Source organism: Rissa tridactyla, chromosome 7 (assembly GCF_028500815.1).
Source record: "Rissa tridactyla isolate bRisTri1 chromosome 7, bRisTri1.patW.cur.20221130, whole genome shotgun sequence".
In the NCBI taxonomy this organism is placed as follows: Eukaryota; Metazoa; Chordata; class Aves; order Charadriiformes; family Laridae; genus Rissa; species Rissa tridactyla.
This window is the reverse complement of record NC_071472.1, coordinates 33876712-33904517: the sequence shown is the minus strand read 5'-3', so window position 1 is coordinate 33904517 and position 27806 is coordinate 33876712. Positions and strand designations below refer to the sequence as shown.

At 37.8% G+C, this 27806-nt stretch overlaps 1 protein-coding gene across 1 annotated transcript; it reads right to left on the bottom strand.

Annotated features, from left to right (window-relative positions):
- Positions 1–853: 853 nt before the first annotated feature.
- BOLL (boule homolog, RNA binding protein) lies at positions 854–27023 on the bottom strand. The gene is made up of 11 exons (XM_054209243.1): positions 27006–27023; positions 24042–24185; positions 20113–20204; positions 17727–17781; positions 15232–15307; positions 11838–11965; positions 9719–9790; positions 8703–8750; positions 7480–7605; positions 5945–6019; positions 854–982 (listed from the first exon to the last, which is right to left on the bottom strand). Exons 1-11 carry the CDS (start codon positions 27021–27023, stop codon positions 959–961), a joined length of 858 nt encoding a protein of 285 aa, XP_054065218.1. The 3' UTR covers positions 854–958.
- Positions 27024–27806: the final 783 nt, after the last annotated feature.

Below are 27806 nucleotides of genomic sequence, written 5' to 3'. Positions count from 1 at the left end.
CAGGATACTCAACCCACTTCAATACCAAGATTTCAGTTTCTTTCCATCATTTGCCAGCTCCACATCATGTTGTGCGTTGCCTTCTTCCTACCTCTCTAGGTTCCGTGGCCATCTAGTGCCAGTTCCCCTGCCCACCTTACCTTTCGTTACATCAACCTTACAGGACTTCAGTCCCAATCTATTTCTCTTACTCTTTCTTTAGTTTTGACTCCTATTAGAATATGGAAGGCACACATACGTTTTCTCCTCTCTACTGGCTGGTCCTGACAGAAGAGAACTGTGCTCAGTTTCACACTGTCAAATTTCTAATATTTTTTTTAAAAGCCACATCCGTATTCTACCCTAGCTTCATTTTATTAAAATAATAATTTTTAAAAGAAGTGTAAGCAACTAAAAGCAGCACCTTTTTCACAATAAAAAGCGTGGTTAAGCACCTGTCAGAGTATAACTCCATGAATACAAATCATTGTAAATCACACAAAATAGGGAGAAAAGGGGAGAAAGTTGCATTGTCAATAAAGGAATTACAACCGTTTCAGAAACAAAAATCACACGTTAAAGTGCTGAAAAGTTCCTTTCCTGTTGAAGGAAAACAATCCAAACGCACATAGAACTTGGGAAGTTGAACTAGAAAGAAAATAATGATGAATTTATATATATGATTATCCTAGGAGTGAATGACAGGGATTATATAAATTTTGTTTTACATAAGAGAATCATTAGGAAATTTACAAACAAGCAGGAAGCAGATAAGTTATATTGCAGACTATGCTAAATTCTACCAGACCATGATTTAGAATTTACCGATTTGTAAATAGCAAGCATTGCAATGAAACAACTGACCCCAAGTTTCACAACAGGCAGCTGCTAGCTGGTATGTTGATGATAGATCTCAGCCACATGGGAAGGACTGGGCAAGAAAAATCAGTACAGGTAGACTTAGAGCTGCCCAAATGGCTTAATAGTGAATGCTCCACACTGTCTGCAAACAAAGAAAGAGAGAACATACGCATCAGAGAAAGCAAAAGAAAAAAATTAAACTGGAATGAGAACAAACTATTGGAATAGAAAAAGCGGACATTGTAAAGAGACATAAAAGGAAACAATGCAGAAAAAAAGCATGCTATCTACCCCATTCTATGTTAATATAAAATTAACAAATGTATTTTTGCTAGAGTTTAAAAACCCCCTTTTTACAGGCAATAGACCTTGCTACAGCTGATGACAAGCCTCTTGTGAGTCATACATTATGACAACTAGAAGTTTAGATTCATGTTTCTGGTACCAAGGTAACTTTAAAGAAAAGGTTTATTCTCTCTCTCAATTTCACTGCATCTATAAATGAAAAAAACAACTTACCTATATAGAAAATATGTTTTAAGGTTTGATTCTTTTGTTTCAGATGAAGTACCATACAATAGCACACAATACTAGTATAAAATCACTGTGCTTCTCCCAAGATGATTACACCAAGACTTCCCCCTTAAAACCCCCACAATTGATGTATATATACATGCATATGTATATATACAAACATGTATAAACATAGATATATTTATGTGTATTATACACAAACAGAATACAAATTTTAACTTATTATTCTTAACTGCTAAGAAAAACGGAGTGCACTAAGTTCAGTTAAATTTACAGAACATTCATTACAAAAAGGCCAAGTTATTAGAACTATGCACCATTACAATCTGAATGCATATATACATGAACTGCATTACAAATGAATACCCTAAATTCTGTTTTGACATAGGAAGATCCTCCTCTACCTTTTCAATTAAAGACAATTACTGTCAATATACTGTAAACTAGAAATGCTCAAGCAAATAATCTTTCTAAAAAGCATTTTCTTATATAAGTAGAAAATTCAATTTTAAAGCTATGAAAAAAGATTGTGGAGAATAGAGAACAAAGTAGCAACAAGAAACACACACACAAACAAATCTGAAAACCAGGTTAAATTTCTATCCCTGACAGTTCTTGTTGTTAGAGTTATTGGCTTTTCAGGGAAAAATCCCATAAAAATGCTTACCAACTTCGTACTCTTCTGTGCCTTTCCAGAACATCGTCTAAAGAAAATGGTAAGCTTAAAAGAAGTACTATAGCTCTGCACTCCAATCCAGTGTATAACACCTTTAGGTTCTAAGAATTAGATTAAGCAAGACTGTCAGACTTCATCAGCTAAACTCGTCTATTGTGGGGACAGGAGTGAAGAGTTTAGATAACATAGACTGATTCCTGATTCCCACCCCTGCCTGCCCCCAAAGCCAAGTGTCTAAACTCAAATAAAAGAGAACACCTCCTCCTCTCCCCCGAGGGCCTAAAGAGTCCCCTGTACAAAAAGACTAGAACCATGCCTACCCCTTGACAGGTATACTGCAGCTGGAAGAGATGACCTACCTACCTCCATGTGCCAGAACCTTTTACACCTTTGCTCAGTTTTATGTAGGCTGTAACTGTGTTGCTCAGCTCCCCAGGCCTCACAGGTCTCCCTCATACACACACACACACTCTCCAATAAACATTTACCAGGACAGTGTCTCAGAACTCAAGATAACCATCCAGCAAAACAAAAGTTTAACTCACAGGTATTTCTACCAGGTCTGAAAACAGATAACAAATTTTAATCTTCCCTCAAGTTTCTGCAGTTACAGTAGACTACACAGATCTTACTATCAAACACAATCTCGCACATGCCCTCTAGGAGCATTCAAACATTAATCTCTGTATCAGAGGACAATTTAAGATCTGAAACACTGCACAAGATCTAGTAGAAGCAAGGAAAAATTCATGCTTCCTAAAAAAAACCCAGAAGTCACCTAGCAGCCTTTGAGAACAAATGTCAACCTTTATCCATTTGTATAGATATGAAGATGAAATCACTTCACATATTCATGAAGAAAACCCGTATAATCCCCAAAAGAAAACACCTTCAAGTAAATACAAAGAATAATTAGCAAACACATGATCAAGGGGAAGGGATCACTATTTTTGATTCAAACCTGATCTTAAATACCAAATTTGGATCTAAAAAAATACATTATAGTTGGAAATTGGGGAGTGCTCTCTTCTAATTTTCATTTAAGACCATTACAAATTTTGTATTAAAAGTTACATCAACAAAATGCTACTTCAGTGGTAGAATAGAGAGAATGAAAAATAAGTTAGAGAACTGCCAAAACTGAAGCTTCCTTTGTTAACTGTTGAATGGTTTACATGACTAATGAACTGAGTTCTCTTTTTGTAGAGAGAACTCAGTTCATTAATCATGTAAACATCCACAACAGCAGTGGAAAAACTGATGCAGAAGTTTGTGATTTTCTTCTTCAATAAAGACTTAATCCATTTTGTTTGCTCACCCTTGTGACTTCATTAAAATGTGGCTGCAGAGCATGCTCTGTTTTGAGCTGCATTTGAAAGTTGTAAGATGTCTGCAACTACCAAGAATATCTTTAATACTGGCTGTACCCATCCTACTTTCACCATATGACTTACAGCTCCTAGCATAAAGCATATGTTTATTCCGTATGCAATTTCTAATGCAGTGGAGGCAATTAGCAAGTTACCTTCAAGATAAGATCCTTATTTTAGGCATCTGCCCTCTTACATGGCCACTACTTGGTAATTTTCAAGCAGCAGATACATTTGTTGGGATATTTTAACAAGACTACAGCCAGCAGGCAGTATTTTTATGCAGCAGTGACACAGCCACTTGCTTAATACATAGCAGTCTGCTGTCAACATTTGCCTTTCCCCCCCCCAATCATTGTTGAGTGCTCAGCGACAGTGATAAACACAATACAAGCTGATTATATTCATTACACATAGAATATATTCAAAGCTTTTAAGTGGGTATGTGAAAATGTTAGGTGAAATGTGAAAAGAGAATTATATTCCAGAACTACTACTAAATGAAACTAAATATTAAAACCTATCAAAAATTATGTAGCATCATTTTGTAATGAGTAAGATTATCAGAATTCAGCAAGTCTTTGTAAGAGTTTAACTATATGTTTTTAGTTATGTCTATTTAACTATCTACTTGAGACCCCAACAAAGCAGAGTTTCAGTTATGGGTAACAGATGACTTCTGTGAAAACAGGTAAGAATGAGCAAGAAATGTAGTGAAGAAATGAACAGGATTAGCAATTTCATGCTCAGTTTCATCAAGTTTAAATCTGCACTGCTAACACAAGTCTTACTTCCTCTAGCCTATCCCAAACTTCATGTACAAATGAGTCGCTTGGCAAACTGGTCTGAAGGACCGATCCAAGTTTAAGTTAGCTCTTTTTGGGTGGTGGGAGTGGGGCTTCATCTTAATCCACATCAGTGCCCTGACCTGGTTTACCATATCGCCTCACAAAAACCTCTACCAGCGCAGGAAATGGGTGGTGTGGAAAACTGAATGAATTGCTGGGTTATGCCAGCTTTGGCTGTGTGCACAATCACTTCTAAAGCTATGAATAAATATAGAAAATACTGTATCAGGAGATAAATAAGAGTCTGAATTTGCAGCTCATTTCCTATGCCACAGTAACCAAACATGATTTTACCACATATGCACATATTCCACTGTAAATTAACACATTATCACTTAGCACAGAGTAAACTACTTTGCCTTTGCAAAGGTAAAGCATGGTACTGTGGCAACTACTGCCGAAGAGCTATTATGCTCTAGCTCTGCCTTGTAACTTACTTCACACTATATCTTGTTCATATAGCCTTGGCCCTAGGAAAGATAATAAAAGTCAAGTTTCAAGGTGAAAAAGCTTGTTTCTCTGTTTGATACAGTAAGTATGCACTTGTTTTTGATTCTGAGACTACTACTGCCTTTTTTAAAAAAAACATTTTCCTGCATTGTTAGAAAATAGAATATAGACTGGATATTGTGATCACTGTGTTATACCAACTCCCTTTTAAGTATTTCTTAAAAATATGACTCACTCAGGATTAGTATTCTCAAATTCAAATACAGCTGCTTTTTTTTTTATTGGCATACTCGCATTTTATTCCAAGACAACACTTAATGTTACAGCCCCCTCTACTGGCAATATCTAGTAGATATTGTTACACAATACTCTGGAAAAAAGATTCTTCTCAAAATAAGTTTCTTTTCTCTTAAAAGAAATGGAAAGTAAAAGAAAAAAATACATATGAAAGACAGCCTATAACAGAGCTTTGATTCATTCATATTTGGTCTGTCATTTGTAGTTGAGTAAGCATCTTTCACAGAAGATTAAGTGCTTTAATATCAGGTAAAAAAATTAATACCTTTAGTCCTTTGTTACCAGGTGAGTCTAGGCTAAATCTAGTTTAGACATCATTTCATATGTTGCACTAACAGCCTTATTAATTTAGCAAAAGGACCTTAAACTAGGACCCAAAAAATCCAAACAACATGCACCAGGCAACATGGAAGAATCACATTTTCAAACAGACAAAATCAGAACTGTACAGAAGAGTACCCACAGGCGGACAACTGAGACAGTTTTTTATGCTCTATGTTCCAAAACCCCCACTTCACCACAGCATGAGATGCTTATCTAAGGCTGCAAGTAATTAATTCAACTTCTCAAGGTCCAGAGTGACAGAGATTTGTAACCATCATTTCAAAGAACTGAACAAGGTTCACCATTTTCTCTCAAAATACATTTTTCAATTTGCAGTTTTCTTTGCATGTCAAGTTCAAAAATAACTAGTGATGGTTATTCTTTTTTTTAATTTCCCCAAATAGTTCAAAAATAAGTAATAATTGTATCCTCTGTAAAAAAGCCTCAAGTGAAGAAAAATCTCAGTTTCTCTGCAACATTTCCATTTTCCTTATTTAGTAATTTCATTAATAAAAGACTTTTTCATCCCTGTCCCTCTTCTGTCTCCTTCAAGAAAGGGGATCAGTAAGACTACCGTGCTTTAACTATCTCAGTTTGATACTCACAGGTGCAGGCATGGCTATGGCACTCTGGGTGTAAGGCTGGTGATGTGGTGCTTGAACTCCATGATCAGAATACAGCTGGTATAAAAATATAAATACAAGAAATAAGCCAAAAAGCTTGTTCCACATTTTTATATTTTTGTAAGCCTTTCACATGAGCTTAGATTCCTTAAAACTTCAACTTGTGGGTTGTGTTTATCTGAACTACTGACTTTTTAAGAACAAAAATGTCAATATTTATGTTCTCCCAGGTGTACCAAAGTTTGGTAAGTTTAGTGTATCTAGATCAGTGTCAAAAAGCCCTTTCCTTGACAGAAGTAGCATGCTTCTCTACTACATACCCATTTCACTCAGATCTGATTGGAACAGCGTTTAAATGTGTAGATTAGCAGAATGAAATGTAATTCCTAGCATTATCGCACTTACAAGATATTTACATACAAGTAATACATAGGCTTTTCTTTGAGTTTTACACCATCTACTGAATTTCCATACTGTTTCCTTTAACACAACAAATTACGTGCCTGTGAATTGAGAGCATGTTACATCCAAATATTTGTAAACTAATATTGTGTTTTTGCACTCACAGATTTCAAATTTCTGTGTAAGTTGATATCTGATTTATGAAATACAAAAGGTAAAAATAATATTGATAATAAGATTTATACAATAAATACTGAGATTTATACAGTTTAAAAAAAAGAAGAAAAACCCAACAACCAAAGTCTTGTGTTATTCAAGACCTTTGTAGGGAAATTAAATTACTTAGGTACATCATGATTTCCAACTTAAGGTGTTTGATATACCAGTTTTGGAACTTCTCGTGTAGCAATAAAACACTCTTCAACTTTTGTAAAAATACTTGATTACTGTCATAATTTACCATTTATTTTGGCATCCCTGTTAATTAGGAATGAATTATCAGTGAGGAAATGTACCAATTAATCATAATATATTTTCAATTTTATAGTAAGTTTTTCTATAGCTAATTTACTGTCATTTTTAATATCCAATGATAAAGAAATGGCCTTATACATTAAGAAACTCTTAAATATTAGAAATGCTATTGATACAGAAGCAGAAAAATCAGAGAAAAAATTATTTAGTCATTCAACTACTCTAATTCATTCTGATCTTCAGAATATTTAGAAACAAGCTTCTACTCACACAGAAGATTTACTTCAGGAAACTGTTAGGGCTTGGATAGACTAATACAGCATTCTGAAGAGTCTTGACTAATTTTATTTAAATGTTATCTTCAAACAAAACAAATAGACTAGTCTTTATACTGCTGCCTGTCATACAGTTATCACCCTTTAAAATATTTCAGAATCAAAGCATGCCCCTAGAAAACTGGAGGAGATACTCTAACTTGAGGACAACTGACATGATTTAACAGGAGCAGCATGGGTGTGGGGGGTAAGTACAGGGAACAGTTGACAGAGAGCACTCTCAACTGCCTGTGCTTAAACTAAAAGACTGTTTTTCAATTGCAGATAAACGCTTCAATTGTAAGTAAAAATTTTTAATAAAAATACCTCAGGAACTGCAGCTTCCACTAGAAGAGGAGGAGGTACACATCCACTTTCCTGGGTAATCCCTACTGGCTGATAAATGACTTCAGGTGGTTGCAGATACAAGAATGAAGGTGAAGAGGGAGGAGACTGAAATAAAACATATTATTTCCATAAATTATAATTTATGCATGATAAATACCAAAGCTTATTTTACAGTTGTCTTTGCTACATATAAACAAAGACAAAGCTTTAAAAGATAAAGTATCAAAATCATCTTCGATAACCTAAAGAAACTAAGTGAGGGGGAAGTGGGTAGAAAAGTCAAGTAGTAGAATAAAACAAAGATGTCCTTTAATCACTTTTACACATTTTTCAGATTTCATTTACAATTTGTGGAACACTATTGGAGAAATCCTAAACTTTTACAAAATTCACATTTACTCACGATCACAGAAACATAACAGTTTCATTTTCTCTTGCAAAAAATTTACATTAAAAACACAAGTATGTTAGTTTTAAAATAAAACACACAATGTCTCTCCAATTCAGCATCCAGATTTCAAACCAGGAAACTGACATCTATTAATAGATTAGAACTGATCATAACTGGACATAACTGGCTGCTACTAAAGTAATGAGGACACATCATTGACAGTTCAAGCTGAAGGGACTTGGTCCTCCTTTTACCTTCAAACTCTTAAAAGTTCCTTCAGTGGCAAGATTTCCATATTAAGCTCCTCTGCTACACAGATCACAAAACTGATAAAGTCTCCCCTCAAAGTTAGCAAGTTAACAATTAAAAGTTCTTCCTCCTATTTCAAGGGTCTGGGTCTAATTTCAACATATTTCTGTGTCTACATGCCTCTGCTAGCAATATTCCAATGAAACATCACAGTTAGTATCAGTTAGCAAGCTAGTTAATACTAATTTCTCCTATCAGGCAAAATATGGGAGTCTACCTCCTTCCGAGAGCTGAGATAATTTAATACAAACTTTTGCAGACGGAGAGGGGAGGGAAAGATGCTTTCTTTACATCAGATTTGTATTTAATGTTTTAATAAATGCTGTTTCATGCCTTCTATTGTATCAGCAAGTGTTGCAAACGCATTGCTAAAATATAGCAATTAATATTTATTTCAATAGTGTTGTGAATAGTGGGAAGTTTCACTGTTAGATAAGTGCACGGTACCTTTAAACTAGATGTAAACCAACGGTAAAATGCTACAACTATGAACCGTATTTACCTGTGGAACAGACCACTGCCACTGACTTGGAAGACACTGTGTTGGTGCCTAAATCCAAACAAGAAGAGAAATTACTTATGTGATTAAGAACATATGCATACACACACTAGAATCAAAACTATCTCCAATCTATAATAAATTTTTAATTAAACAGTAGTATGATTTTCATACGCCCCCAAATAACTCAGGAACATAGTTTCGCCTACTTCCACCCAGCCTCTGACTTGGGCATTTGATAAGCTTCTAAAATACTAAAGCATCTAAGAAGTGTGCCTAATTAGGAAAACAGAAGACAAAATGCAGTTAGCTTTCCAATACACAATGAAAATGCATACATACTACATAAATCCAGTAGTGGGCCACCACAATTGTTTGGGGACTAGAGAACAGACAGATCAGGATGCTGAGAGAATTGTGTTTGTTTAGCCTTGAGAAGGCGAAAGGTGGGAGGGGATGATTATTGCTGGCTACAGCTACCTAAGGGGAGCATGGGCGATACACATGACTGAGCCAGATTCTCATCAGAGGTGTTCAGTGCACAAGAGTCCAGAAAAAGGCTGAAACATTGAAATTTTTAACTAGTTATAAGGAAAAAAAGTCTTTTACTATGAGAAGGGACAAATATTGGAAGAGCCTGTCCAGAAGCGTTGTCGAATCTCCATCACTGGAGATATTTAAAATTCAACTAGACAAGCTCACGACAAACCTGATCTAACCAGCCCTGCTTTGAGCAGGAGCTTGGCTTAGATGATAAAAGTTAAGGATGTTCCTAAGCCAATTACCTAGCAACACCAAAAAAAATTTTAGTTTATTACATTTCCATGTAATTACATAAACTGAATAAAATGTATTCTAGTGAAAAGAAAGCCTTTGATGAAATTAAAGTCTGGTTTATATTATTATTTAGAACAGCCTTTTTATTTCCTAAGACTAAACAGACCTGAGAGAGTGCTGCAAATAAAACTGCATGGCTGGAAGGAATACTGATAGTCTGAAGCCCATTTTCAAACAGATACCTGATAATGGTATGTAGGAGACTGATAAACCGGTTGAGCTACCATCACAGGTGAACTGGAAACAGAGCGCGACTTGAAAAGAGAAAAGTTACAAGTCTTAATGCAGCAATTTCATAAGTTGTGACTCCTATTAAGAACAGTTCTGAAGTATTATAATGCTGAACTACCTCCCCTCCCTTATGAAAATGGATTTACCAAGTTTTAACTTACCTGTAGATTCTCCAAAACCACAGTTTTTAAGTGCCCACATTAGAGACAAAACCAAAGAGTTTGGTATATTTACATAGTTCTTGACAGAAAACACTAGGCCATCACTATCTAGAGATGCTAAGGTCATTCACTATCCTGACCATAGGTACACTTTTGTAAACACTTAGGGTCAATCTAAATTGTCATTAGTGTATTCCTATCCCCTCCACAGCTCCAACACAATCTTCCCTTTTCCATTCCCTTCCTTACATCAACACCAGCATTCATCTGATCTGGTAATGAGACAGTTTAAGGAGCTAAACCAGCTAGAAATATGCTTGGTGTTTTTGGAGGGGTCAGTGAAACAACAGTGAAAGAAAGGGGTGCAGAAATATATGGCCATGGTAGAGAACAAGACAGGACTGTGAACCTCCAGTTCCAATAAGTCAAAGCTAGTGTGTGCCATCTCCCATGTCATGAAATTCCCTCATTACTGCAAATATTTAGGAAGGAACTGCTCCACAACTATAATTCATTGTACACCACATGAAAGTGCAGAATGCAAAATGGAAAAAAAGACCTGATCTGCACTGTTAAACACGCACAATTGTCCTGGTTTGGAGATAAACCATGACAGCGCACACCAAAACGTATTAATATCTTTAATTTGAGTAGCGTTTTCTGTAACATCAAATTTTCAGGTTTTTTTCCTTAACTACTTATATAGGTACTTTCCTAATGATGAAAGTTAAGAATATGTAAACTTAAAACCAAAAGAGGCAGCACTACTCCTAATTGGAAAGGCTGAGTGCTATTTGTTTGAAACAGTGGATTTGAGCCAGGACACTAGAATCAGAGTTCAGTACTAGAACACAAAAAGTATTGTTTTTTCCAAAAGGTAGGATTTGAGCAAGTTCTCTAGAGCTACAGAGCATGAACTTCAAAAAAGGTTTCTAAAAATATGTGAATGGGTGTTTATGCTTATCCTCTAAAGTTGATAAGGCACTATATCACATCTCTGTTAGAAGAGCAAACATCTAGAAGTTAAAAGAATGATTAAAACAGAGGTTAAATACTGACAAAGACACTCTATAGCGCCAAAATAAACAACATTAAAGATTCTATTACTGCTCTCATCGCCACTTTGTGAAAGTTTGTTTTTATTTATTAGTAATTCTTCTATGGAGATTTTCCTCCCAATACATGAAGGCATTTTCCCCTCATTTATAGAGATAGTATGTACAGCCTCTGTAACTACTGCCTTTACAGAAACCAGTAAGGACGTATCCTCTATGTACATCCTGTGTCTTATGCAGACCCCACCAATGTTGCAATCCTTCCCTCTTGTAAAAAAAAAAAACCAAAAAAACAAACTGAGGTGATGGACAGAAATTCTTGGGAAGTGCAGGAAGAAGTTGTCAAAGTTCCCCAAGCCTACTAAAGCCAAACAATTATCTATTGAATTATCTGCCTCCTAAAACAAGCAGTATTTGTGAAAAAGACTATGTGAATGACTAAAATTGGACAATTTCACTTTTGCTTTGTTTATCTAGTATTATGTTGTCTTTTCATCGTCAGCATAATATTTTGCAGCCAAGAACACCTCACTCTCAGAATAATAATAAATAGAGCCAATCAAGGGTCATAAGCACCAACAACTCCTTTGTAAAACAAAGCTGCTCCTGCGGTAGGGCTCACACTCATTCTGAACTACCCTGTCCAGCAGGTCAAATCAAAGCAAGGTTCCCTGCAGAAGAACAATAAACTTAAGCACTATTTAAAAAACACAAAATAAACAGACTAATATAAGGAAGCCATTTAAACATCAAACACGAGGAGTAGCCGAAGAAACTGGAAGTAGGAGGGACGTGAAACCACTGCATTCATCCTGGTTCCCAGAAAAGCATATATACAAAAATAAATTACTTACTGGCCATGGCTGTGGAACAGAAGCAACTTCGGATGTATGAAAATAAGCCACTCCATTATGGTAAATATAAGGATATCCACTTGAAGTCGTTAAATACATTGTACTAGCTTCTGGCATTGCAGAAGAACCTGGAATTAATATCTTAAAGTTTAGTTACCAGTAATTTTTTTTTTAGATGTGTAGGTCATAAAAAAGAAAAGATCACTTCTGATCTTCAGAGAAGCAAAACACTCAAATGAAAGAACATGGGGCAGTGTGCCTAGCGCCATTTCAATTCCCTCTCATACATAAAATCATGAAAGCAGATGGTCACAGGATGTCTCCAGAGGCAGATGGGAAGGGGCACAGAAGATGACATACACATAAATTACTAAACAGGTATCTCCGATTACTAAATATGTATATATATTTATATTTATTTATATTGATATATATATATCTCAAATATCCAAAGGTAACTTCACATCATAGGAGATTTTCACTGGTAAGCTCCACATACTCTTATTTAGCTGAAACAGGATCCAAGCACTGAAACCAACCGAATAAATTCACTACAAGATGCAACCTGGCTTCTCAACACACAAAGACTGTCTTTCTGTGATGGCACATTGTCTGGCAAAAGTAAAAACTGGGATCTAGACATCAACAGCAGGGACACTTCTCAACACTGCCACTATGGCAGAAGCTATAAATTAGCACGGTCTGATCCCAGAGCAGAGTTTCAACTACACAGTCCTCTACAGAGTACTGACAGCAAGCATTATTCAAATAAAGGGCTATCTACCCCTATGCAGTTTTTCCCCCCCAAACACTGCCTTTGAGATCACCTAGGCTCTATTTCTTTCTCTCTGCGTTTTGGGGGACATGGGGCAGGACTTCATATTTCTCTAGATGGCAAACATAAAGACAAGTTTCAGTTCCAAATATAAAGAGACTTCTCTAAAAAAGGAAAATTAATTCTGTAACTGTAATTGAAATCTTGAAGTCACATTAAGTAGTAACATAGCATGGAAAAAACTCAGGAAGAACAAAATATGAAGAAAAATCACTGAGCAAGTTTTAGTTTTTCATCTCCCTTGCAAAAGGAAGGGAAGTGCCACTAGGAAGGGAAGTGCCACTAGGAAGGGAAGTGCCACTAGGAAGGGAAGTGCCACTAGGAAGGGAAGTGCCACTAGGAAGGGAAGTGCCACTTTATGGACAGACACAACATTGAAGATATTATTTGTGTGCTAAGTAGAGGACCAAGAAGGATCCCACAAAGATTCAAGGGCCTTTATCAGTGGTAAGAGTTTGACTAACTTCTAGAAAAGCCTGAACACACTTGGATACAATAAAGCTGAAATACTTCCCATAGACAGGTCAGGCTAAGATGGTTGTTAGGATAGTGTTAAGCAGATCTTTGAGGAGTCAAAGGCTAACTTTAGCTCCTGTATGCAATTTAGAATAGTAGTTACTGATATCTCAAATGAGGAGGGCCAATAGGATCACATGGCCAACAATCCTGTCCACTTCACTAAGTATGTTGCACAGAACTTTCTGCTATTGTTGAACATGTCTCTTACAGAGGAAAAGAAATGTTCTCCATCAAATCCAGCAAACTCACCGTGACACAAACCTCCTACCAACCTGGGGGAGGTACAGCCACCTGAAAGTCTTCCAGCCCACAAAAATTCATCATGCTCCTTCCAGTTGTTCATGTTTGGTTTCTACTTTTCAGCTTTTAGAATGACCATTTTCACAATACTTGGTGCTGGGAAAGAGCAAACTGAGTGGCCCTTCCAGTATGTTCAAAATTATTCACAAAAAAGGACCCATGACAGAAGAGCTAAAAATTGTTTCATTTAATAGTACAGAAGACAAGCACTAGATTACAGTCAGGCTGGAGAGGACAGCAATAAATGGGCTATCTCTTCAATTCTGCTAAATGTAATAGAACCACAGCCTTACAGTGATACTGTAAGCCTAGGTTTTCTGGCTTCATGAACCTCAAGATGATCTGCAGTAGAACAAAGTATCCTAGTGACTAAGGTTGAGAGGCTGAGCATGAGAGTAGATACCCTATGATCTGATTTTAATGTATGTCTCTAGATGTCAATATGATCCTGTATCACAGATCTATCTTAGAGCTGAGGAAGAAGCGTCAAAGAGGGCCACAAACATATCTCAAAAGGACAGAGCAGCTTTCTTCAAAAATTCTTTTGATGTTTTTTCCTCAGAATTAGAGATATGCCCCTCTCCTATCAATACGCACATTCAGCACAGGAGTCAGAGGAAGGAGGCACCACAAGTGAGAAAGTCAAAGAAAGGGAAATAAAGCATAACAAAATCACATCGCCCCTTGATGACAACTGAGCAGAGACCATGCTAAATAATTTCTAAAGCAAAGAAACTATACAGTTGGAACGAAGTATGCAGACAAACGCTATCCTACACAATTAAAAGGGAGAAGGGCATATTTATGTATGAGAGGAGGAAGGGAGAGGGAAGTTTCCTGTCTGCAGAAAGTAGGTCTGCACCAACACTGTTAGCATACAGAGGACAAATACTGATGGAAAGTTACAAAAAGTACACTTCATTCCCTGCTGCACTCCAAAGTGAATGCTTTTTACATACGACACATAGCCCTTACTGAGGAATAACAAAACCAGCATGCCCTGCTATACTAAACACTGACAGATCTTATCTTAAAAGTTGGTGATTTATACCCTACGTTTTCAGTAATGTATTATAGAAATAAAACAGCTCCTGTCAGGAGAGGGCATCTTCTCTAGAAGAATACTTCTCTTCTGTCTCCCCAAAAAGAACAGCATACTTGCTCAAGATAAAGTAATCTGACAAAAAAACCCAAACCCTTATCAACACTCCTCTTACATAAGTGTTCAGTCTAAATAGTTCTTTGCCAAAGGAGGAACATAGAGCATCCATTCCATTATCTTACAGCAAAGAACTCTTAGGAAACGAATGGTGACTGCAACCACCCATTACTTAAAAGAAAGCAAGATGCAACAGTCCTGATGGATTTTTGCCAATATAAACAAACGAATTGGTAACAACGCAATCAACCACCACAGACTGCTTTATCCTGTAGAACCTGTGAGGACAGTGTAAGCGTTCAGATTTGAGGTTCTGCCTGGCAACCGAGAGAAATTTCCATTCAGTTTATTCCTAGATCATCTTTTACAAAAAAGAAAGTAAATAATGTATGAAAAGAGAAAAAAAAAACCAAAGATCAACAATATGTTTATTTGGACATTTCCACTGGCATGCATTTACTTCCACTGCAAAACATTCTGAGCATATTCCATGCACAGCATTAATACAGTGCATGACCAGGTAGATCTTTGCTAGAAGCTTACATTCCTAGTGACACATAATAAATAAATAAAATACATACGAGGACTCCGTATTTGTTGTTTTCTTATTGCTGGACCAATATTCAACTTCTTATCTTTGTAATTAAGTTTTTTAGCCTAGAATTAAAGGAAAAGAGACATTCAGTATGTGTATTTCTGTATTTCTACATATAACTAGACATCCAAGAAAAAAATCAGGAGTAGACAAGGCACTTACCAGGTTTCACCCTACCCTGCTTTTGTTTCCAGTGCATCTCAAAACAACCAAAAACTATACTAATTCCTTTTCAATCTAACTTTAGACTTCACAGACAAAATTAGTCATCAGTAATTTCAAGTATTACTTACTCCTCATGGAGCTTCTTGACTAACAACTGATACCTGTAATTGTCAGCAAATTTTTTTAGTTTTACCTTCCTCATGTATTTACTGCTTTTATAAAAGCACATGTGTGCACCGACTGACAATTGCCAAGTATAAAGATTAAACTTAATATCATGATCATGGAAAGAGAAAATTTACAAAAGATGGCAGGAACAAGTGAGTCTATGAAAATGGCCAGACTATATGGGCTGAATGTAAAAAGTCCCCATACTCACTCAGGACTGCCTTACAGGCAGTCACAGACTCACATCCAGGCTAATAAAACATAAAACCACAATAAAAGAGATATCCTAGTAAGGCTAAGCTGTGGCAGAATAATTTTTTAATAAAGAAGTGCCAGGTACAGATAAGTAAAGCTACATTCTCTTCCAACTGTTTTACTTACAACAGAAAGTGACCACCAGCCAGCATGGCCAAGAAGGCCAATGGCATCCTGGGGTGCATCGAAAAGAGTGTGGCCAGCAAGTCAAGGGAGGTTATCCTCCTCCTCTGCTCTGCCCTGGTGAGACCACTGTGTCCAGTTCTGGGCTGCCCAGTTCAAGAAAGACAAGGAACTACTGGAAAGAATCCAGCAGTGGTCTACAAAGATGATCAGTGGACTGGAGCACCTCTCTTATGAGGCCAAGAGACCTGCATCTGTTTAGCCTGGAGAAGAGAAGACTGAGAGGTGATCTCAAATATCTAAAGGGCAGGTGTCAAGAGGATGTGGCCAGACTCTTTTCAGTGGTGCCCAGACGACAGGACAAGAGGCACAAACCGGAACACAGGAAATTCTGTCTGAATATGAGGAAAAACTTTTTGAGGATGACAGTACTGGAACAGGCTGCCCAGAGAGGCTGTGGAATCTCCTCTGGAGATAATCAAAACACACCTGGATGCGTTCTTGTCCAACCCACTCTATGTGAACCTGCTTCGGCAGGAGGGTTGGACTAGATGATCTCTGAAGGTCTCTTCCAACACCTACCACTCTGTAAAACTCTCAGCTTAAGATATCTGAGAGACTTACATGCTAATTGATCTTAAGATGAATACGAGATAGAAGTACGATGCAAAGATGAAAGAGGTGACAGAATTGTAGGGCACCTAAATTAAAGCACTTGAAGTGGACAAAAAAGCATTAATATCATTGAATGAGACACCAGTAAGACTTCACATGGAGCAGCCTTTCAGTTACAGGGGCTAAAATCTTAAGCCATTTTCACAATGGTACTCAGTACCATTGGTATTCTTCTAGTTCACAAAATTACAACAATAAAAAAACTGGGGAAGAAGAGTAGCTGACTCAAGTTCTTATCTGTATATTCTTTTGGCTCCACATAACTGTATTTTTTTGAAAACACTCTGAAAATTTCTTTTAAAGTGTCCCAGCTCTTATTTTGAATTTTAATATATGTATTTCCAAAGGCTCAGTATTTCAGTATTTTAACCAGGTTTCTATTTGGGAGAAGGCAATTTGCAAGCCTTGGAAACTGTTTTCTGGTTTTGTTTCCCAACCCCCCAGATATCTTCATATGTGTGAATAGATCCTGACCAACAGATCTCTCCAATACATTCAACCAGATGACTGAGAGCACATTTAAAAAAAAACAAAACAAACTGAAGTGCTAATACACATGGGAGGTTCTACAACGCACACAAGACAGTAACTTAGTGAAGACAGAAAGCAACAATTACATGACAAAGTGAGCCTCATTGTTTATGACTCCAGCGAATCTAATCATTCCTGAAAAGAATTACATCATCTTTGACAATCAAACATGTAAGAATAAAAGACAGCAGTTTTCTTTCACAACTCCCCACAAAATCTTGACAGCAATGGATTTTCTAGTAAAGGAAATTAAAGCAATTGTGAAGGATAGAGCCTTTATAGCTCTATATATACTACAGACCACATATAGACTAAGAAAGCATAGACTGTCAAAATCATGAGCTCTACTATGAACTGGCAACTCCCTTCCCTAGTTTCAGAAGACCTCAGTATAAACCTTATCTTAAAGCTAAGTCATCTTCTTAACTATGCAGACCAAACTTAACAGATCTTCAAATCTGAGCTGGCAAACAGAAGAGGACCAGACAATCAGGGCTACTTAGTGTCTAATAGGAAATTAAGTATTTCATTTAAGATGGAGTCATAATGGGGACTATCACTTACCTCTTGTAAAATCTTCTGTGCATCTTCTTGGGTTTCAAAAGTAACAAAGCCATATCTAAATAAAAATTACAGAAGCTAAGTCTCTGAAGTTCATATTTACAAATATTGCACATTAGTATTTCATATGTAGTACAACATATGACATTGAAAGCTAAACTAATGGAAAAAATTCATTATAGAAATTGCAGTAATAACTGTAATTTTAACTTAACATCCTTGTTACAGTCTACTTACTAATATATTTAAGTACATCACCATATATTTCTGTTTCTATACAGTGAATGAGCAGCCCGCATAGAAAGTTATGCACATTGTCTGTATTGTCCTTGTTACTCAGTGTATGTCTTTAGGTCCTTCATTTCTATTAATAAAGAGATTTTGAGCTGAAGCTCTCGCTCATTATGGGTGCCCAAGATGAGACACTTGGGATGTTCTGGTTTTGGTTTGTTTTTTTTTTAATACTACTATACTTCATAACACAGCTTCTACCTACTTCAGCAACACCTGCAAATGCTCCGTGCTTCCACAAGCACTATCCAGTATACTAAATTGAGTTCTTGGAAAAAGCAGCAATGCAGACAGTGTTTCTCTCTTATTCTTGTCATTCTTGACATGACTAGCATTAAACAGGAGTTCTGTGGTGATCAAGAATGAATTATTCTCCTACTTCATGACACAGTATGTCTCTTTCACCACATCTCTTCTGTGGAGAAAGCCTGTTTGATTTGTTGCAGCAGTTAGAACTCCTCCAAAACCCCTCAATTCATTCCCAGAGAAATCTAGGCCACTAATGTGGCACTGCCTACGCAAAAGTAGGTATCTGATCTTATAATTAAAGTCTGTACCACAACATATACATACAAAACAGGCTATTTTTTCCAAAATTAACTTTATGAATAACAACAAATCTTTCTAAAAAAATCTCTTAGTATTTTTGTATGCATGTTTAAGTTTGTGGCTCATTTCTCAGGGTCAGATTTCAGAAGATACCAAGATGTCATTCCATCCAGCAGAGCAAATTTTGCAATACAACATATTATTCTTTGCAAGCATTTCTGTGCTTCTTTGAGTACAGAGATCCAGTAAGTCTCTGACCAGCTATACTTTTAAATCAGTGGTCTTTTCCTGTATTGCCTTTCCTAAACAAATTTGGACACATTCGCAAGTTTGAAGAACACAGAAACTATTTTCCTAGCTTGGGACCTTGTCTACACAGACTTTTCATTCTATGTGCTATCTGGACAATAAACTAAGAGATATAGTCAATCACACAAAATTCTAAATTTCTTAAATCACTTGTCAACAAGAAGCAATGAAGCCTGTTCTGGGATTTCTACTGAAATCCCAACACCATTGAAAAAATAATTATTTTCCAACATATTTACCATGTTGGCAGTCACAAGTGCATAATAACTTGATATTCTTGGATTATTGTATTATATAGACACACATACTGCAAGTCTCAGATATTTTTTGGAATTTAGTAAAAAGGTAAGAGGCTTGGTGATGGATCTGGGACCAGGAACAAGTCCAACATGCCATGCAGATGTATACTCTATGCTAAGACCTGCAGCTCAGTGTGTAATTTGCTGATATATGTTAAGTGCTGACGGCATTAAAATTATAAGATGCAGACAGCACAGGCTCACTGTTCAGAAAAGAACTTCTGACCAAAGTGAACTTTAAGTGAACTTTTCATGTACAGATTCTCACACACATTCCTTTTTGCTTCAGCCCTCTTTCCACCCTTCTGTGGCAGTAGAGTTCCCTACCTTACCTGATTTCTTTCACCATCCTTTGGGTTCTAGCAATAACTTTACTACCCAGACTTAATCTTTCTCCAGATTTGCTCTTTAGCATTTCTCTTATTGTTGACTTCCAATCTTGGAGCTCTTTTCCGCATTCACGATTCATTGTCAGAATCCCGCCCTGCCATGTTCTTGTTCCAAAAAAACCTTAACACAAAATCTTAGTTATGTACTTGCCATATACTCCAGCACAATCAGCTCTATCTCACCTCCATCTCCATTCTTAGGCTCCTTTCCATACTGGCTTTCAGCAGTTACCCTTTTAGGATTATCTACTTAAATTATTGTTGTCCGAAAAATACCTGAAAGGACTATTGATTTTTCCCTAGTTGCACACAGCTTCACCTTATATTATATATTATATTTATATATATATGATATATATATGACAGTAGAGTTTTGCAGTTATACAAATTAAAGACATTTATATGAAGATGTTAAAGGGCAGGAGCAGATTTTTGCATACATGGAATAACCAGGAACACCAATGACAAAGTTAATAATATTCCGAGCTATGAAAATCACGATCAAATTTACTACAGTCAGTCAGCTTTCTGTTGTATTTTCAATATACTAACCCCTTTGATACTCCGGCTCTGTCATTTACTATCTTCACTTCTTTCACGCTGCCGTACTGAGCAAAGAACTTCCTCAGATCATTTTCATTAGTCTAGCACAGTAAATCGGGGGGGAGGGGGGAGAAGAGAAAAGTTGGTTTACATAGTTATCCAATGAATATACCATAAGACTTTTAATGGATGTATTCTGGATAAAGTTTGCTACAAAATAATTATAACCCTGGATAGGAGGAGAGAAGAATGAGCATGTATGAGCCTCACAGCAAGAGAGCATCATCCTTGTTTAATTACTGCATTTTCATATTCAGCAATAACGCTAGAAAGCCACTAAAATACTAAAATTCCTCTTTTAGTGGATTTATGTAACAACTGTCCCTTTACAGGGAAGAACACTGAAGCATGTTTATGGATCTGAATTTTGGTTTCTGCAAGTTTCATACTAGAGTGCTGTTTACAATATGAAACATCACTGCAATTTTTTCAAACTTCAAAACAGCAGAGTATGTAGGCTTCCATAAAGGATATGCATAAGTCACATACAAAAAAATCCCCACCAAACCACCGTGACTTAATGGACAAATCCATCTAATGATCCCTCTTTCTAAAGCAGATTCAATATAAGACTCTGCAAATATGTATAGGCATACCACAGAATCACCCCATTACAAATTAAGCATGACAAGGCCCTTTTAATGGAGAATGGTCTAAATCCACTTGGAGAAGACTGTTCTCTTCTGAGTATGCATAGAGAAATACAAGTTCCTAATATAAAGGCACACCTAGAGCTATGTGAACACTCATCTACCTTCTGTGAATCAGTTTTCTTTTACAATGTAAGCTTATATAAAATATGGTGCCCTAAACACCACATTTCAGATTTAAATTTTTCTTCTACATGGTCCATAGTTAATACTACACCTAATGCTGAAGAAGTATACTTATATGCATGGAGTTCTATATGCTTCAAGCAATTTCTGTAGCTATCTATACTTTTTGTTATTTTGAGGATCTGTATCAGAAATACTATTTTACCTCTAAGTGAATGACTTCTATTGTTTTTAAAGCTGTACATACGCAATTTAGTAAATTCTTTCCTACGTATCTGCCTCATCTAAGTTTGAGACGCAAAAAGAGCTTAAAAGAAACAAACTAATTTAAACAACTTCCATAACTGAAAAGAACATGAAGTTAATGCTCTTTTTGAATAATTCTAACCTTAAAACACATTTTACAAAAAGAAGGAATTCAGCTTGCTTGCTACAACGTCAAAGTCCAGCAGAGAGCAATGACAGTACAAGACTGCTTTATCTCTCTCACTAATTCAAGTATTGAGTCATTAGAATGTCAGAAAATAACCAGTCACTCTGGAAGTGTGAAAAGTAACAACAGATACAAGCGCACTCAACAGCCATGAAGTGCTTCAGTGTTTTATTGAAGATCAGTAATTGTGTCCTCTCCTTGGAAACTACCTGCACTGGTTCTTCAGAAGCTACCCACCATGGAAAGGTTAAAAAATTTCTGACTGGAGTCCAGAACCACTCTCTTGAGTAGGTGATCATGCTTTGTGCCTGAACAAAAGTGTGAAAGCCTGTGTACACAGGAAGACAGCTTCAGCCAAACAACTGAGAGCTTATATAAAACAATTCCACAGCACATGCTGAAGTGTTCTCACATTCTTGAGTACCAGAAAGCACATACAAAGTATATCAGACTCATAGTGGATATTTTCTTTTCCCTTAAAATTTTCTCCAATGACCACCAAGATGTACCTGCTGAAAAATTAAAGGCCTATAGATAAAATTTCCCATTTCTGGAAGATAGATTCTTTTAAGCTCCAGATGCAGCTCAGCTGCTTCACAAAGCTGAGAAAAAGAACCTATAACAAAATAGTTGAAGGCTAGAATACACCAAGAAACAACCAAAGAGTCATAAAAAACCTGATCTGTCCGGAAAGTGTCATGTAATATATCAATGACAGGACGCATGGCTACACAAGACTAAATGTGGAATGCCAGAAGTCCATCTGCAGAGCCATGTATTAAAGGAGAATAAAAAGGAAACACTATTCTAAGATTCACAGAGAAATTTGCAAGTATGAGGACAAACACAGTATCTAGGACCTTGCCAGAAACACATTCAGGACTCGCCTTTTTCTGCTCATGACAGGACAAAAGCACTCGTCAGATTCTTAAGAAAGGCTTTCACCTACCTCAAAGATACATGGCATACACCACTGAAGAAACAGCTCTTCAGTGCAGTATGAAAACATACCCAACTACTCTTACTGAATTGTTTCTATAAATTTAAGAGGTCAGATGTTTCCTCTTACAAATAGGAATCACTGCTATGGTGAGAGACCAAATAGAAGTATCTGGCAAAATGATAAAAGAACTTGCTGGAAAGCAAGTAATTTTTTGTTAATTGTCTCACTTTTTCACAAAAATAAATAGCTTTTTACCCATCCACCCCTCTAGCTGACTGGAAGACCTTTGGGGGAAAAAACTCCAAACACACCACACAATGCTTTTTGCCATAAGATTTCCAATTTTAAAAAAATAAATCTAAGACTGACACGTATATCCTATGATTTGAACAGAAGCATAAGGCTCTACTTGATATCAAGAGTCATAGGTAAATGGAAGAGTAGCTAAAATGTCTACAGAGATTTCATCCCTTCTACTTCCTTTCCTAATGAAATCCATCTTTAGATTTATGAATACAAATACACTTAATTACTCTGGTGTGGAAATTAAGATTCATAATAGATTTTGACCTATCAGCAACTGAAGCAAAAAGTCAAGATAGTCTTCAAAATGAACAATAAATATGACAATTAACAAGAATATTGATATGTTAAGCAGAAAAGTGTTTTAACCTTTGAAATTGCAGTGAATAAAGAACAGAGTGAGACAGGTCTTTTTACAGCTCTAGTAATTTGCTTACTATTAATACAAAAAGCTACTGTGCCTCTTCGCTAAAACCCAAAACATACAACATCTCTTGAATTATGAACGCCTCCATTTGAATTATCTCAGTCAAATGAGCTAGAAGATCCTGGAATTTCTTGTATTTATTATGCAAAATAGCCTGAGTGAACTGTCATTCTTCCTCCTCTTCATCTGAGTCAGTGTTCAAAAGGTCCTCAGCCTAGGAGGATTAAGGCAGAGAAGATACTGTTGGTGGGAACAAAGAAACAGCTGAGCAGGCCAACACTGTTTTGCAAGCGTCAGTGACTTTATTATCTAAAGTGGTAAGAAAGAAAAATGAGAGTAGCTGGCGCATTATCTTGCTACAAATGTTTAAAGTGCTTAAACAATGCAGGAATGCTTCAATATTCACTGCTACTTGAGGTTTTTAGGGTATATGCAAAGGTACAAGCATTCTAAGAATTAAGATCAGTACTGCAAACTGCCCAGAGAAGCTTTAATATTTGCTTTAAAACTAACAGTTTCTTTTAAGAAAATTAGTATCGTGAGGAATACATGCACTGTAGCTCTTCTTTGTATGAACTGGAAGAAAAGCATTAGAGGAACTGAAGCTACTTACATTTGCTCTGTTGGCAATCTGTAACGTTGTGTTTATGGTTTATTAAATTACACTAACTGTTATATATAAATAAAAAACCTTATACATACTTTTCTACCATAAACTCTGCTGATTACAAAAGCCACCTTCTTTGAAAAGAGAAAATTCTGAAGAACTAGTACATCAAAACCTTCTAGCAGCTGGGTGTACAAAGAGTCAACTTTGTAGTACAGTTATTTATATCAAGGCTTAAAGTTTATTCTCTACTGTTGATTTGAATGTTATAGTGAAGGGTACTTACCACCTAAGCAAACACACAAATGATTATGTCCCACATTTTTTTCCTACTGATTTTTATAAGGTTATAAATTATCATTTAGTAGTAAAATTAGGGAAAAAAATACCTTAAAATCAATTCCTCCTACAAAGATGCGATTTGGAGTAACTGTTCCAAACCTTGGAGTACTGGTCAGATTATTTAATGGCACTGGTGACACAGTATTGGGAGATGAAGATAAAGATTCTGTTTGCGTCTGATTTGTGGTCTGCTGATTGAAAGAAAACATTTTCAAATATTTTCAATATCTTACAGGTTATAAGCTATTAAAGAAAAAAAAATTCTCAACAGAAAATACATACAGAATTTTTTGGGAAGCACAGCAAATGCTAAACAACCTAACATTAACTACATATTTTTATTCATAATGCAGCTCAAAGTATTTAAATATAAGCTTATTTTTAAGCAATTCAGTAACTTAGTGAATAAACTAGGGTCTGAAGTTTGACTTTAAAACCTTTCTGAATTAAACATTTAGGGCCTAATCCCCCAATCTTAGTTTTTCTGTTTGCACAGCACACTGGTGTATGAATCCCAAGTTATAAATTCTATTTCAAAGAGGAATTTATACCTATTTAGAAGTCCCTTAGTTTAAGCCTATATAGAAGGGACCTTTTCAACTCTACCTGCAATCTCACACGCATCTACAAAACTAGATCTCTGTTCTCTACATCAGCTTCTGCTTGATTTTCCGAGTGCCAAGCACCCATACTTACACCAAATAAAATCAAGCAGCTCATTACAACTGATGAGAACAGCACCTGAAGACTAGTCTCTTGGCCTACAAACACAGCGCAGTGCACAGTGATCCTAACAGAAATTGTTTTTGCAAAAGAACCAGATTGCTCATGCCCCAGTAAAGGAAAGGAACACGGTATATAGTGGGAACTTCACGGAAACCATTAACTGCCTGATGTTTTAACTTCCACCATGCTTACACCTGGGAACTGTGAAACAATACAGACTTGCATTTCACTGGAAACCCTTTTCAGAACAAACTAATATTGCGTTACAGAGTCAACCCTATACTGTGAGATGATGGCCGTAAGGCAGCCACGTAGTACTGTCACTAAATTGTCTAACAGGAATTGCAGTAGAGCCTTCAAGACCATTTTTGCTGTGGTTCCCCCTCCTCTGCAACTAAAGTTCACTAAAACCAATCCTGGGCTATCGTGCCCTGACAGTGCCACTAAGGAAAAAGCCCAACGTGAAAGACAAGCAGACACTGCAGGCTGAGAATAACAAGACTAATAGGTAAGCAGACTAGTGAAAACTAGAAGTAGGAATCTGGAAAGTATCAGCCTCTTTTGAAAGGATTTTGAGAAATGTATTTTTTCTTACCATCATGCAACCCTTAAAATTTGTAGTGAGCACTAACAAAACACATGCAAGCGTATTTTAAAAACAGAAAGCTACTACATCTAGTAGAAAGTTCTTTCACTGCTTGTGGTATCGGTATCTTCTAGTACCTCCAGAACTAGAGCAGAACATAAAGCGCTCTTGAACAGTTCTCCTCACAGAATCCCCCTTTCATTTACACTGTTTTACTTCCTGATTTTGCCTCTCTTGTTTATTCACAGGACAGTATTTTGTCCACATAGGCAGCATTTTCTTATCGCTGCCTTTAAGCATTCCTGGACAAAACCCAAATCCCTTATCTTTGGGAGAGGACATAAAAAAAAATGAAGGCTGACAGTTAAAGTGCAGTGAGAAATGGAAGATCAATAACGAAGAAGAACATTAGGAAAAAGGTTGTCTTTGTTTGCCCTGCAAGCCCTCCTAGGATTATTTGATATCCCAAGAACTAGTCCTATTAATTCTGAGTAATGCCATTGCTTTGGATACCTTAAAAACAATAAATCCAGCTCAGTCCATGCCTTTTTAGTTTTAGAGAAGCCAAAATCCTTTCCAAATTTACTAACACACACACACATTTGGGGCTGAGGAAAAACCCAAGTCTTTAACCTGATCTATTCAGGCGAAAGCATACATTCCTCCTTCTGCAAATACTAGAATAGCGCCTAACCTGAAAAAATCCTCAACGCTTGCAGGCCAAGAACAATCATAATCCCTACAGTCCCAAAGGCTTTAGGAGGAACGTTTTCTGCCGAGAACAACTTTTGAAGGACAATGAAACAGGTTACTCTGTTCATCTCATACCAAATACAATAGTCTACTTGTATAATCATCTGGCAATTCTGTACAGCACTAAAATATCTGAATTTAACAATAAACTAACAATTAACAGCTGACACCACAGCCAAAGTGCATTCCTTACCTCAAAGATCTCAAATTTCATTTTCTCCACACGAGTTTTACGAGTTCTAAGTCTTACTTAAAGACAAAACCAAACACCAAAACCCTAAATTCACCTGTGAATTCCCAAGAGAGTAAAACCCAATGAATTTTAAAACATTAAAATCTGTATTGTTATATCAATATCATTCCCCTCTAATGAGTGTAGTAATAAAAAACAGTATTAAAAAAATAAATCTATATACAATATTTTGGCACTTGCCTAACCATTTCTGTTTCTACAGGTTTTTAAACTCTCTTCCCCCCCCCGACAAACAGTACGGATATGTACATTTTTTCTGGGTTATTTCATTGGTTTGACAACTGCTCTTTATGAGAATTGATAATTTTTCACTTTTATGTTGAACACATCCACGGTCAAAGAACCAAACACTACAAAGGCCTTCGTGACTAACCCCACCTTACTGCCTAAACAGTACCCTTTTTTTTTTTAATACAGTCTGTGTCCTATAATGTCAGCTATTAGACACCCATCTTCCCCAGGTATCATGTGCCGCTGCAGACCCGAGACAAGGGGACCGGTTTACCCCCAAGGTGGAGCCACCCCAGCACCACAGAGGAAATGGCGGCCTCCGCCGGGGGTGGGGACAGGGCCGCAACCACCGCCGCCACCAGCGAAGGGCGCCTCGGCGGTAAGGCCTCGCTCCCGCCCCGCTGCCCTCCCGACGCAGCGACTCCCCGGGAGGCGGCCCCCTCTCTCCACCGCGCTCCTCACCGCGCCGTCGGGTTCCATCTCTCCGTCGTCGCCGCCGCCGACTCAGACCCCGGCACGTTGCCGGCACGCGTCGCGCTCCCGGCCGACGAGCACCGGCAGAGAGAGGCCTGCAACGGGCAGGGGGAGACACAGCCCGGCTGCCAGCGCCGCGGGCCGGGGCAGGGCTGGGGTGGGGAGGCGGGCTGGGGCAGGTGTCCGTGACAGGGGTGGGATGGCCGGGGAGGGACACACCAGCCTTCCTCCCCCCAGCACCGTCCCCCACCCTCAAGGTAGACACCTCCCCGCTGAGGGCGCGGCCGGCCCCACGCTCCCCGCCACCCCTCAGCCCCCCCGGGCAACCCTCTCTGCAGCGCGCCGGTCGCCTCGCCTCCCCCTCCCCTTACAGAATCCTTGCGGCAAGCGGGCGGCTGGGGCTGCCTCTTCCCTCTTCCCCCTCCCCGCCTTCCCCGGCACCTGCTGGCGCCCTCAGCCACCGCCCGCCCCGCCTGAGGGCCCCGGGGCCTGCCGGCCTCCTTGCCCCGGGAGACGGTCCCCGCCGCTGGCCTTCGGGCTGGTACAGCCTCCCTACCCTTGGCCGCTTCCTGCCTGCAGTTGTCGTGTCACCGGCGAGCCCTCGCAAGAGGAATAGTAGCCGGAAGGTTGGAAGAGGAGGTTGCCGGCACTGCCCCCAGGACCGGCAGGGCGAGGCCCCAGGGATAAGGGGTGAACCTCCTTCACAGTCCGTCCCCACCACCTGAGGAAGCAGGTGGTAACCTCTAGCCGTGTTTTTATCCTCTCAACCAGGGAGTGAGACAGGGAGAA

What these genes read in the sequence shown, in the direction of transcription:
- BOLL (XM_054209243.1), bottom strand. An exon ending in ACAACAAATACGGAGTCCTC is followed by an intron (nt 11,966 to 15,231) that starts GTATGTATTTTA and finishes TATTAATTCCAG; the next exon opens with GTTCTTCTGCAATGCCAGAA. An exon ending in CTCCTACATACCATTATCAG is followed by an intron (nt 8,751 to 9,718) that starts GTATCTGTTTGA and finishes GTTTGGATTTAG; the next exon opens with GCACCAACACAGTGTCTTCC.